This window comes from Pristis pectinata, chromosome 6, assembly GCF_009764475.1.
Source record: "Pristis pectinata isolate sPriPec2 chromosome 6, sPriPec2.1.pri, whole genome shotgun sequence".
NCBI classification, from domain to species: domain Eukaryota; kingdom Metazoa; phylum Chordata; class Chondrichthyes; order Rhinopristiformes; family Pristidae; genus Pristis; species Pristis pectinata.
In genome coordinates, this window is record NC_067410.1 from 49,383,388 (window position 1) to 49,396,141 (window position 12,754).

The following is a 12,754-nucleotide window of genomic DNA, read 5'->3' on the forward strand; positions in this document are numbered from 1 at the left end:
TAGTAGATTGCTGCACTAGCAAAAACAGAAAATGCTGGCACCAGTCAGCAAGTCAGGCCACACCTGTGGAAAGAGAAAGAGAATTAACATCTTTGACCAGACATGTTAACTTTGTTTCTCTTTCCAAAAATACTTTCTGACCTCCTGAGTGTTTCCAGCAGTTTTTATTTCTGAAGAATAAATCTTAGGAATTATAAGAAAATCAGGAAAGTTTGTCAACTTAAATTAGAAAGGGATGATGGGAAAATAGGCCAATAGTGGAGATGGTTTAAAGGTCACTTGGAGGAAACAGGCTACTACTAAGAGCAGAGAAGTGTTTAGATTACAGGACATAGCTGGCTGGAGCAGAGATAAACAAATGGAGGTTAGAATACAGTTTAAGTGCAGGACAACTGATCATCAGATAAGCTGAGTCACTACAGAAGGACAAAACCATAAACAAGAGAACCTAATTGCATGGAGATTGGGGGATTCTGCTGTCTGGCAAAGGAAGTCCCATTTGTCAGACAGTTAGAGGCAACCCTTGAAGAGATAAAACAAAGATCAAATACTACAAAGAGAAGTGGGTTACTGATGAAATTGTGAAATCTGCATCTAACTATGGTAACATGAATACTATAAATTGCTGGAAGTCTTTTGGATCAGTGGAGTATCTTTGAGCTCTCACTTGAAGTGCTCCCCAGTGTACACTGTAACAGGCCTGAATAAACCGACTTGTTCAGAAAAATTCACCACTGCTTTACAAGAGATTTTATTTGTATCCTGTCCTGATCTAAGCTGTAATTAACAGGGCGACTGGGGCCCACGTGAAAGCCAGATTCAGGGTGCAGGTCAAACATACAAATTCCTCCAACAATTTTTGTTTCAGAATTCCAGCATCTGCAGTTATCTTTTGATTTTCATTTGCTAGGCCAGCAGATGCCCTTCCCAGGGGATTTGTAGTGGCTCTCGGGATGACAGCATTCATGACCCTATATGTCTTTGTAGTTGACTCTCATCCAGGCCATACTCCAGTCACCTGTGACAAAATGGTGCAGTTGAAGGCAGAGCTTCTTGAGATTGTGCGACAGAGCCATTTGTACCTTCCTCCTCCCCAAGTGAGTGAACAAAACCATTGCTTAGCAGCAGGGTACATAAAGGCATATGGAAGTCAGGCACCGAAGAATACACAAATATAATTAGTCAGTGATTATACAGTTCGGTCCTGAGCAAATGTATACATTTTTCTGCATATTTATTTGGATGATTCTTCATGATCTGATGAGGCCCTTAGTAAGAGAGACGACAAAATAAGAACTGTTTCACTTTGGGGGTTTGGGTTTCTCTTTATTTATAGCTTCTCTTGGGTGGTGGGAATCCCTGAGAACTCAGCATTTATTTCCCATTTCTAAATGTATTTTCCTGACCCACTCTAGTGCTTCTGATGCAAGAACTCTGACAGTGCTGTTATGGGGGCAGCTGCAAGATGTGTATTGATTGATTGAGTAAAGGGAAAAGACATGTCTAGTGAGGATGCTTTGTGATTTGGAGTCCACCAGTGACAGCTGTGCTTATAGTTTTAGGTGGTCAAGCCTTGTGCCTGGGAGAAAGTTTTGGAAAGTTGTTGCCAACAGGTTGTTACTTGGTTCAAAGTGCAAGTATTTTGTCAAAGTGGGACTGCAGTGAAAGCTAAGACTGGTTCATTGGGGTGGAAATGCAGTAGACTGCTTGGTATTGAATGAGGTGAAGCATTTATCATGTCTGCAACTGTAGAGAATTTCCCTTGCTTCTCTGACATGCCTAGGTTTTGTAGAGTGGTTTTCCTGCAGCATATGCAGCCTTTTACATGCTTTTGCAGCCACAGTAATTAAGTACCTTTGGTAGGGAGAGCTCCCACTACAGACGTCTGTGGGATACAGGTCAAGGTTGCCCTAAACTACTAATCCACCAGTTCATTCCAGGTGGCCTCACCTAATATATGACACACCTCCCAATTTGCCTGGCCCAGGTAATTTCTGGATAATGATATTCTGCAGGTTGTTGCTGGGGGAGAAGGGCAATGGTAATGTCAAGGTGTGTTTGCAAGGGTTAACAATGCAGATGGTACAATTGTAGTGCAAAGGTACATTTTCTTTCCAAGTCCAAATAATGGCATAATCTTTTTGCATTCAGGCATGGACCACCTCTTGATGTGTGCTCTCAGCTAATTCAGTAAAGTGCAGTTTTCATATTTACCTCAGGGCTATAAGGTGCAAGCTGATACCATCCAGAGAGGCTTCCCTTAGATGGCACCTGACACTGTCTTTTCTTCCGCCTTCTCCACTTGCTGCTGTGTAGCTGTCAAGGTTTGTACTTTGTGATTGCCAAAGTGCCATGGCATGTAACAGGTGACAACAAAGCTTTAGATCCTCACTACGGGGTACTAGAGTCCAGGCAGTGAATCACACCTTAAGGACTACCATATGGCAGTCTCCACTCTGCTCCTTGTGACTTTGTTGGTGCAGTTGTAATTGCATTCTCCATCATACCAAAGACAAAAGGGATGATTTTTTGTCCCTCAAGAGCTATCGTTCATTGGTCATTGCCCTTGTTATATGGCAGACACAGTAGGTTGCCTCATGATGAACGAGCTGTGTGTTCTTTCTGGAAGGACAGAACGGACCATAAGATTCTTTTGCTGTTGGTCACACAGAATCTGGATGTTCAGGGAGTGCTAGCCTTTCCACATGATGAAAATCTCTTGGTTGACAAGTAGGAAACCACATGAGAGGAGCATATAACTTGCTGAACCTTTGGAAAGCTTCCAATCTATAAGAGGGAATCAATTCCTCTCTCCTTGTGGTGTGCTGCAAATTGGGAGATGCGTCATATGTCAGGCATGACTGCCTGGAATGATCTGGTAGATAAAAAATTGAGGGCAACCATGACCTGCACCTCAACAGTCTGGGTACATGTGTGTAGCAGGAGCTTTGTTTCTCCATAGAGAAGGTGATAAATCTCTGTAATCACTGACAGAAAATCTTCACTTCCAGATTTACTGCTCCTTTCAGGTTGATGTGGGCAATAGGTTCTACAAGCCAGGGACCTTCTCCCCTACTCTTTTGGCTTCCTCTGCCAGGGACCCTTGCCTTTGGCCTCTCCTGTCTGTGCTAGAGGCCCAGCAGGACCATGACCAAAGCATTGTCTTTAGGTAAGAAATAGGAAGCTCCATCTGAGAAATAGTCAGAACATGCCAAACTGTTGCTGTGCCATTTCCGATGAGTTCTGCTCCAACCAACTCCCCATCTAATCTGCAAGTAACTGAAAATTCCTTTAAATGGCACGGGAGTAGGACTTAGCCCACATGCATGATCTGCACTGTGTGATAACTGCATATAAGAATATCAACCACACAGGAGACATCAACTTTTCATTACATTCTGCATGGTTTAGTGGTGTGCTTGTTACACATGCAAAACACACAACCAAATGTCTCACTGTGTCCTATGAGAGTACTATAAAGCTTTAAATGTATTTTCATAATTCATTCGAAAATATAGGCACAACCTGATTATATTTCTACATCCTGATTCATCCAATACTATTAATAGTTCTTAGTGAAAATGGACTAAGATTTATCAAATGTAGGCTCAAAAAATGTGGATATATGAATCTGACATTTGTTTACTGTTTGCCCCTTACCATAGGATACATGCAAGAATCTGGTCCTCTATGCTTACTCTCAACAACAGCTGGATCCCTATCATATACAATATGGCACACAATATAACACTCTAAAATGAGAGAACAGTACAATTATGTGTTAAGTAATTTCAACACTTTGTGTTGGATCAGAGCCAGCTCTGAGACAAAAGAGAACACAATGGCAAAACCCTGCCATATTTAATATTTATACTTTTACTTCACACAAAGAACTACAAAAGTTAAGTAATTTTTACCTTGAGCTCCTCCTTGCTCTGGAAATTATCTAGCAAGTGTTGGTAGTGGTTATCTCCCATTTGTCGAAGCAGGGACAATAGGCAGGTGACATACTCACCCTAGAGAACCAGAGTAAATTACAACCATCAGTGACTCAGGTAGTGATACAGCATATGGCACACCCATTCAAGTGTATTAACAGAAATGGATATGTTGCACACCCATTTATCATAACTAAGTAATAGAACAATACCATAAGACAACATCTATTAGGTCAGGAAAGCCACAAGCCATGGCCATTTTAAGCTATACAGCATTAATGTTTCCTATTCCTTGGCTCCAGACCTAACCTCTGTAATCTATAAAAATATACAGAAGTTTCTTTTTGTCGGAGGGAAAGAAAAAAAGCAGGTGAATGGAGATTTGATATATTTTATGCAACTGCAAAGGAGTAAAGTGCCGTAGGTGGAACTAATTCAATTTTGCTAATTCTATTTAGTTTTGTTTTACTATTTATTTTTGCATAATATTAAGTTTCCCTAGTGGTTGTTCAGCATAAAGCCATCTAGAATTAAACTCAACATTTGTCCTGAGCCAACCGTCACCAAGGTATTTGTGGGAGAGCTGTAATGGATTTGGAAGCCCTAGGCTAAGAAAGGTAAAAAAAAGAACTGGAGGATTTTTATGGAAGGTTGAATATTGAGTGAATTCGTAAATCCATATTTAGCTCTGTGACCTTCATGAAATCAGCCAACCTGCAATTTTGTTTAATACCTCAAAACATATATTAATTATTCAGCTATCATTTTAACACATTTGGCATCTGGAATAACTGAAAACCAATTACAAAATTAATGGCACAATTCTGTCCTATTATATATACTATGAATTAATCAATCAATTGTTAGTAATGCTGCTGCTTGTTATGGAAATGAGTGTTTCATATTCACAGTTTTTAGAATGAAGAGGCACTGTCATCAAATCATGCAGTGAGGGCTCACTAATATGAGACCCACCACAGCATCACTTATTTGATGTAATGGACAAATGATAATTTGGTGAATAAAAATTCCAGTAAAAAGTTATAGAAGATCAGGTTGAAACAGAAATTTATTTACATTATCAATTAATTCTATCGTAAGCTAAAAACCATGAAAAATATGTAAATTAACTCATTAGATTCTGATCAGATGACAATTTGCCTTTATGAACTGGAAAGTAATAAACATACCTACACATGGATGGGAGTACATCAGAAGAAGAGACATACACTATGAAGAGTTGGAAAGACATGTGGAGGAAAGGAAAATCCATGCATGGGTGAGTATTCATAAAAAGATTTGTTAGTTACTAACAGTTATCTCTGCTGTGCACTGTGGGCAGCGCTGTCCTCTTACCGCCTCCGCCATCTGGGACTTATTCATGATAGCAAGCAGGGTCTGTAGAAGGACATCAAGGAGACTCTCGACCATCATTTCTACCTCTTCTGATATTGAGTATTCCTGGATCATACATAATTACATATTTATTGCTACAAAAATACATGTACAAAGAGTATAAAATAATTGTTCATAGCAAATTTTCTAGTATTCTAACACCTATATTCTGTTAACAATGTTTTATCATAATGAGATCTTACACCTCATCATACTTTGTTCGATTCTCCTGTGAAGTGCCCTGGGATGTTTTACTATGTTAAAGGCAATACAAAAATCAAGTTATTGTTGCTAAACAGGATAAATAACTAAGGTTTAAATGGAGCTTGCTTTTTGCTCAGTATAAAACAGTAGACCCGAAAGAATCCATATTTAAGACCATCCAGGGCTTACGGTCATAAAGTAGGAAATAGAAGGTTACAGTACATTTGATTGAGACTAGTATGTTGCACTTTTAGTATCAGTGGATTGAATCAGTGGCACAGGTTTCAATTAAGTGAGTCCCTTTATCTCAAATTGAGCTAAGTTTCCTGAGTGTTGTTGCAGTGCTGATGATTTACATAAGCACTGAATATTTCATCACTCTCCTGCATTGGTATGCATATGGTGGGAAGGCAATAAGGGATGAGAAGGCAAGCAACATGCTGCAGAGACACCAGTATGTATCTTACTCATGCCCATGGTATTGATGTAAGTGATCCCGTTTTTGATCAGTAGCAATCCCAAGAACGTTAAGGGTGGGAGCCCTAGCAAAATTATGCTTTGCTTCGGGTAGTGAGGTGCCAAGCAGATGGTTGTGATTTTCTTGATGATAATGGTTATTGGCTTTAAGTGGTGCCAATGTCACTTTTTAGTTCAAGCATGGATGTTGCCTAGGTTCTTGTGAAGCCCGGTATTCACTACTTCATTACTGAAGGTACAATGAATGAAGCTCTAAGATGATGAACTACAGTAATCAGCCCTATTACTGACTTTATGATAAAGCAGATGGTTCAAAGGCACTTCTATGAGGAACTCCCCTGGTGATAACCAGTCTATAACAAATGTGGGCAGCATCTTGTTTGTCAACCATTGAATCCAACTACTGGAGAGTTTCCCATGACCTCATTTTTATTGGGGATTCATCATCTCAGACCATCAAATGCTGGGCTAAAAATGAGAACTGCTCTCAGCTCTCCTTTAGTATCAGCTCATGTATTCATTTCTCAGTCTGCACTCTGCATCTTAACCTGCACAGGTCTTCATCGCACATCACCCTTTTGTTCCCTGACCAACAATGGCTACTGGTCTGGCAATGCACGGTTTTAAAAATCTCATCCCCAGCTTTCAAATCTGTCCACAGCCTCATCATTCTGTAACTTCCTTCAACCTTCCTCCAATTCCTCTGAGGTAATTCCTTGGGGTTGAGAATGTCTTGCTTCCACATCAGTTCTGTAGGTTCTGAGGTGGCCGATGAAGTCACTGTCAGATCTGTAGTCTCTGCCACGGGTAGGGTGGGGGCAGCCTAATAAGATGCATGGGTCGGCAGTAAAAAAACTGGTGCATTCCTTCCTGTTTTTGCTGGGCTTTACTCCCAATGAAGACTCAAGGTTCTCAGTGCCTTCATGGAAGCTCCTTCCTCGTTTTTATCGGTTATGGCTGGGGGACTCCAACAAATCGGTGATGACGTTACAATTTTTCAAGGAGTCTTTGAGAATATTCTTGAATCATTTTCCCTTTCCTCCTGGTAATCTCTTGCTGTGATGAAGTTTAGAGTAAAGTGCCTGTCAGTTATGTGAACAATGTGGCCTATCTATCAGAGTTAGATGAGGGTAATTAGAGCCTGAATGCTGGGGATGTTGACCTGACACTGACATTTGGTGCTCCTATCCTGCCTATGTTAAATCTTGTAATATTTCTGACTCCACCAGTTCTGGCAACTTGTGCATTTACAATTGCAATTCTCTCCCTAAACTTCCCTATCTCTGTATGTCTCTCTCTCTTCTTTAAACTATTACATAAAAGCTAATTATTTGTTTTTTTGGTCACCGGTCCCAAATCCCTTCATGTGTTTTGATATCAATCCTTTGAAGCACTCTCCCTACATCAAATGCTGGTATTTAAATGCAGGTTGTTGTTGTTCTTTATTGAGGTCAGTAGCTTATCAATTTAAGCAGAGTTTGAACTGATCACTGGCAAGACAGAACAACATTTATATGAAACTTTTGCTGTTGTGAGAAACATCCAAAGGTAGAATTGTTACTAAACAAAAGCTGATTTTGAAACTCATAGGGGATATATTAGGGCAGATAACCGAGAGGTCAGCTTCAAGGGGCATCTTAAAGGAGGAAAGAAGTGCACAGAAACAGAAAGATTGAGGGAATTTAGGCTACCAAAGGCACAAATGCCAGTGCTGCAGTGATTAATACTGGGTTTCATCAAAAAGCCAGAATTAGCTGAAAAATAATTATCTTAAAAATATTATAGGGCTGAAGAAAAATAGAGAAAGTAAAAGATGAGACCAGTGACTGACTGAAAACAGAGTTGAGAATTCTAAAATTGAGATGCTGCTTATCCTACAGCCAAAGTAGGTTTGCATGCAGAAAGATGATGGTGAAGAGGATCTTTGGGTGATGTCAAGTTTATAGAGAGGAGAAAACAGGAGGCCATTTAGCAGTGCATTGGAAAAGTTGAAAGGTAACAAAGGCATGAACAAAATTAAAACATAAAACAATGTACATACAGGGCAGATCAGGCAGCATCTATGGAGAGAGAGAAACTGAGTTAATATTTTGGATCAATGAAAGGATCTGATGAAAGGTCATTGATCTGTTTCTCTTTCTACAGATGCTGCCTGGCCTGCTGAGTATTTCCAGCTTGTATTGTTTTCATTTCAAATATTCAAATTTGTAGTATTGTGCTTCTGTGTAAAAGCATGGATGAGGTTTTCAGTAGCAGAAGAGGTGAGACAATGTTTTAAACTGGTTGGCATAGATTTATGGCCTAAACTTCAGCTCAGGATCAAATTTTAAACCATTTGTGAACCATCTGATTTAGTTTCAGACAAGTGTCAAAGAGAGGGATGGAGATGGTGACAATGGAATAAAGATTGGGAAAGGACTAAATTGTAAATTGGAGTATTTTTTAAACATTGAGAGATTAAAAGGTGATGGTATCCCAAGGGACCTGGGTGTCGTTGTACATAAATAATTGAAGGCTAACAAACAGGTATAGCAAGCAATCAGAAAGGCAGTGATATGGTGGTCTTTATTACAGGAGAATTTGAGTACAAGAGAATAGATATCTTGCTCAAATTATATAGGCTCTGTTGATCCTGCAGCTGGAATATTGCATGCAGGTCTAATCTCCTTGTCTAAGCAAGGATATAATTGTGATACAGGGAGCGTAACAAAAGTTCACCAGACTGATATCTGGGATGGGAAGATTGTTCTGTGTGAAGAAATTAAATAGGCTGGGTCTATACTCCCTCGAGCTTGGAATGATGAGACAAGATCTCATCGAATTATACACAACTCTTCAGGGCTTGACAGGATAGATGCAGGAATAACATACACTGGCTGGGATATCTAGAACTAAAGATCATGGAATGGTCAGCCATTCAGGAATGAAATGAGAATAAAATGACCAAGGGGTTCTCTGTCCAAGAGGGCAGTGGAGGCTAGTCACTGAGTATATTCAAGAGGGATTGGCATATTTTGGATATTAGAGGATGTGGGGTTAGTACAAGAAAGTGACATTGAGGGAAAAGATTAGCCATGACCTTATTAAATGGCAGAGCAAGTGCAAAGGGCTGAATAGCCTACTCCTACTTCTATTTCTTATGTTCTTGCAATCATAGGTAATGGATTCAATCTTAATATTCAGCTGGAAATACATTTTGTGAATCCAGTATTGGATAATGGACCAACAGTGTTGACAATTTAGAAACAGTTGTGGGGCAGAAGTAATGGTGAGATAAACCTGGGAGTCATCAATATGCAGCTGGAAGCTGATGTCATGTTTATAGATGATGCTGCAGAAAGGAATGGGCCAGTGATAGATCCTTGGGGAAACATTAGAAGTAAAGGTATAGATGTGGCAATGGAAGCTAATGCAGACAATTCTCCAGCTCTGATTAGAAGAATGAGAGTCAGATGAGTGTTGTTTCACCCAGTGATAGTGACAGTTGAGAGGTGTTTGTACAAACTTCAAACAGAAAGCACTGGAATCCAGGATTAAACTTGGGTCACTGGAGTTGTGAGACAGCAGCTCTCCTCATTGCACCACTGTGTTGCAATTTATCTCAAATCCCTTTTTTAAATCTCTCCAACTGAATTTCTGGATATGCTATAATGGCAGGGTGACTTTAAACCTGTCTATTCCTCACTGTCCTTCTCAGGCTGCCATCAACCTTTGACACCATCTTCCTACACCACCTCTCAACTGTCACTATCACTGGGTGGAACAGCACTCATCTGATTCTCATTCTTCTAGTCAGAGCTTCCTTACCACCCTATCAACCTGTGCAGCCACTTTCATGGAGCTATGGACTTGAACCCCAAGGTCCCTCTGTGCATCAACACTGTTAAGGGTCCTGCCATTAAATGTGTACTGTTCTTTTACAATTGCTCTCCCAAAGTGCAGCACCTCACACTTGGCTGGATTAAGCTCCACTTGCCATTTCTCTGCCCATATCTGCAAGTGATCTACGTCCCATTGTATCTTTTGGCAATCTTCTACACTATCCACAATGCCACCAATCTTTGGATCATTTGCAAACTTACTAACCTATCCATCTACGTTTTCATTCATTTACATATATCAGCAACTTTTAAGTTGGTAGTACTTACACCAAATAGTATTCCTAGTAGTACATCCAGGTAGTACTTCTTTGTTACATGTTTATGGGTTGAGGTATCACTCCAGAGATTTGAAAACAGAAATTTAGCCCCACACTTAAATGAAATATTGCGAGGGAGTAATGTGTGGTCTTTTGGGTGAGATGTTAAATTAAGGTCCCCTCAGATTGACAAAAAAGATGCCATGGTACTAGAAGGGGGAAGTTCACCTGGTATCCTGTCTAATAATTGATCCCTCAATCCATTTCACTAAAATCGATTAACTAGTTATTAACACATTACTGTTAGTAGGAACCTGCTGTGTGCATATTAGCTCCTACATTTCCTACAGTGCAACACTGATATCACTTCAAAAGTACTTTAACTGCAAAATAGTGCTTCTAAATGCTTTTGGAAGTCACAAAAGGCACTTTATGTGTGGAAGTCTTTCTTCTCACTTTTTATTATTCAGATTTCTACCATACAGTGAATTAGTTTTATTGCAATAGAAATTTACAGAGAGAATGTATTTTGCCAGTTTGGATTTGGTGCCATCTTCAAGCAGATCAGCCTGTGGACTGATGCCTAAGTTTGGAATGGACAGGTACCATTTGTATATAGGTTTCTGACAAATAACACTGAAATGTTTTGTATTGCTATTCCAAGATGAATGTGTTGAGTGTTTTTGATTTAGACTAATATGCAAGGGAACCAAGTGCCCTTTAAACAGTATGGAACATAAATGAGGAACCAAAGCAACCCCAGGAATACTCCGTCAAGGTAAAGTAGTGATTTGCCTCATATTTCATCCAATCTAGTGTACTGCACTTGGTGTTCAGATTATGGTCTCCTTATGAGGAAACCAAATGCAGACTGGGTGACTGCTTTGAGGAGCACCTATGTTTAATCCACAGGGGCGACCCTGAGCTTCCTGTTGCCTGCAACTTTAATTCTACATCCCACTCCCACTCTGACTTGTCTGTGGCCTCCTGTGCTTTTAACCAATATAAGTTTGAGGAGCAGCACCTTATCTCCCAGCTGGACACTTTGTAGCTTTCTGGACTCAATATTGAATTCAACAACTTCAGGTAATTCACTTTCCATGTTTTGATCAGAGCTGGTCAGTTCTGCTGTAGGTCATCTATCTGTAATATTGGTTTCCTTTTCTCTTCTCCACGATTAGGGCCTGACCTGCTGGACATTTCCTACAGATCTGTATTTCACAGCTTTTACATTATTTTGTTTATCTCCTCTTTTCCTATAACCACCATCATTAGCCTATTGACTAGACAGTTTTATCTACAACTTATCCCTAAGTCAACCCAAGTTTCACCCAATCAGAGATACTTCACTTGTCCTAGCCATCCCTTCCCTTCTCTCTCTGCACTTAAAAAAATCTAGTTTTCTATCTTTCTCAGTTCTTTGACCTGAAACACTATCTTTATTTCTCTTTCCACAGTTGCTGCTTGACCTGCTATATGTCTCCAGCACTTTGTGGTTTTATTAACCACAGAAAAAGCTGTGTACTTATTTCTCAGTCAGGGAATGGCAAACCTGAAATAAATGTAAAGGCAGGAATTGAAGACCACTTACTTTCACCAACTACTCTTATCACAGACATCTACCATATAATGATATTTATTTATGTAATGATATTCTGCATATGCCTTGTACATTGTCACCTTCACTAATTTAAATATTAGCACAACTAATTATAGAACCCTCAAGTTAACCTTTATCTGTACACAGAGGACCACCATATTGGACTGACAATAAATCCCTGGGACCAAATCCTGTGAAACTGGATTATGGATGGTCACACTGAATGACCAATACAGATGGACTACTTCAGTGATATGCTAATATTTTGTTTTTTAATTAGCTATGCTACCAGAGTGGTTACTGCCCACCAAGAACACTGTTAAAACTGTTTTTTGGACTAGCTCGCATTATTCAGTAATATGCTGGCCTTAAACTGACCTTGCCCAACAATTATTTTCAAGGATATAAGAATAGTCCCTAACAATATGCAGTACTGATGCATTTGAAAATAAGCACTGCAATACAAAGGGCACTAAGCAACTGGTTTTTGGGGATTACCAATTGTTGGAACCTTTTACCATGATTACTTATCTCACTGATTATGCTAAATTTCAATTTCTGAGTGCTTAACTTTTTAACTATCTAAGAATTTGGGACAACTTGTTGGTGTTTGAGTTGAAGGATGTAGGTGGGAAAATAATAATTCTGGTTGGAAGTTGGTTCCTCTGAGCCCTTCCTGAACTTTATCTTTTGACGAGTGACTCCAGATACTCCCATGAATTCTGCTGCCAGTTACATACTTAGCTGGGACGGCAAGTGTGGCACCAGGTCATCTGGAGAGGGTGATGGGATATGAGAACATATAAAAATAAGCTGAAAACAGAAGATACCATAAATATGCAGCAAGTCTGAGAGAGGAGTGCTGTTAAAAGGCGAGACCTCTCTTCAGAAAAATAATTTTTACTTTTCAGGTACTTCCTGATTAGTGATTCATTTACAGAATATTCCACCTTTAATATCAGACTCCTAGCACTTGCACTTCACTGTTCAATCTTTAAGATA

General features: G+C 39.7%; 1 protein-coding gene across 3 annotated transcripts in view; it reads right to left on the bottom strand.

Moving 5' to 3' along the window:
* The window catches only part of dock3 (dedicator of cytokinesis 3), an 822,502-nt gene that overhangs the window by 149,503 nt on the left and 660,245 nt on the right, over positions 1-12,754 (bottom strand). For 2 of the 3 annotated variants that reach the window (XM_052017226.1, XM_052017224.1), the window contains exons 26-27: positions 5,253-5,399; positions 3,918-4,016 (exon numbers count right to left, since the gene is read on the bottom strand). In XM_052017226.1, coding sequence (XP_051873186.1) covers positions 3,918-4,016; positions 5,253-5,399 — 246 coding nt within the window. The remainder of the gene's footprint in view (positions 1-3,917; positions 4,017-5,252; positions 5,400-12,754) is intronic. The other variant, XM_052017225.1, reaches the window with a different exon arrangement.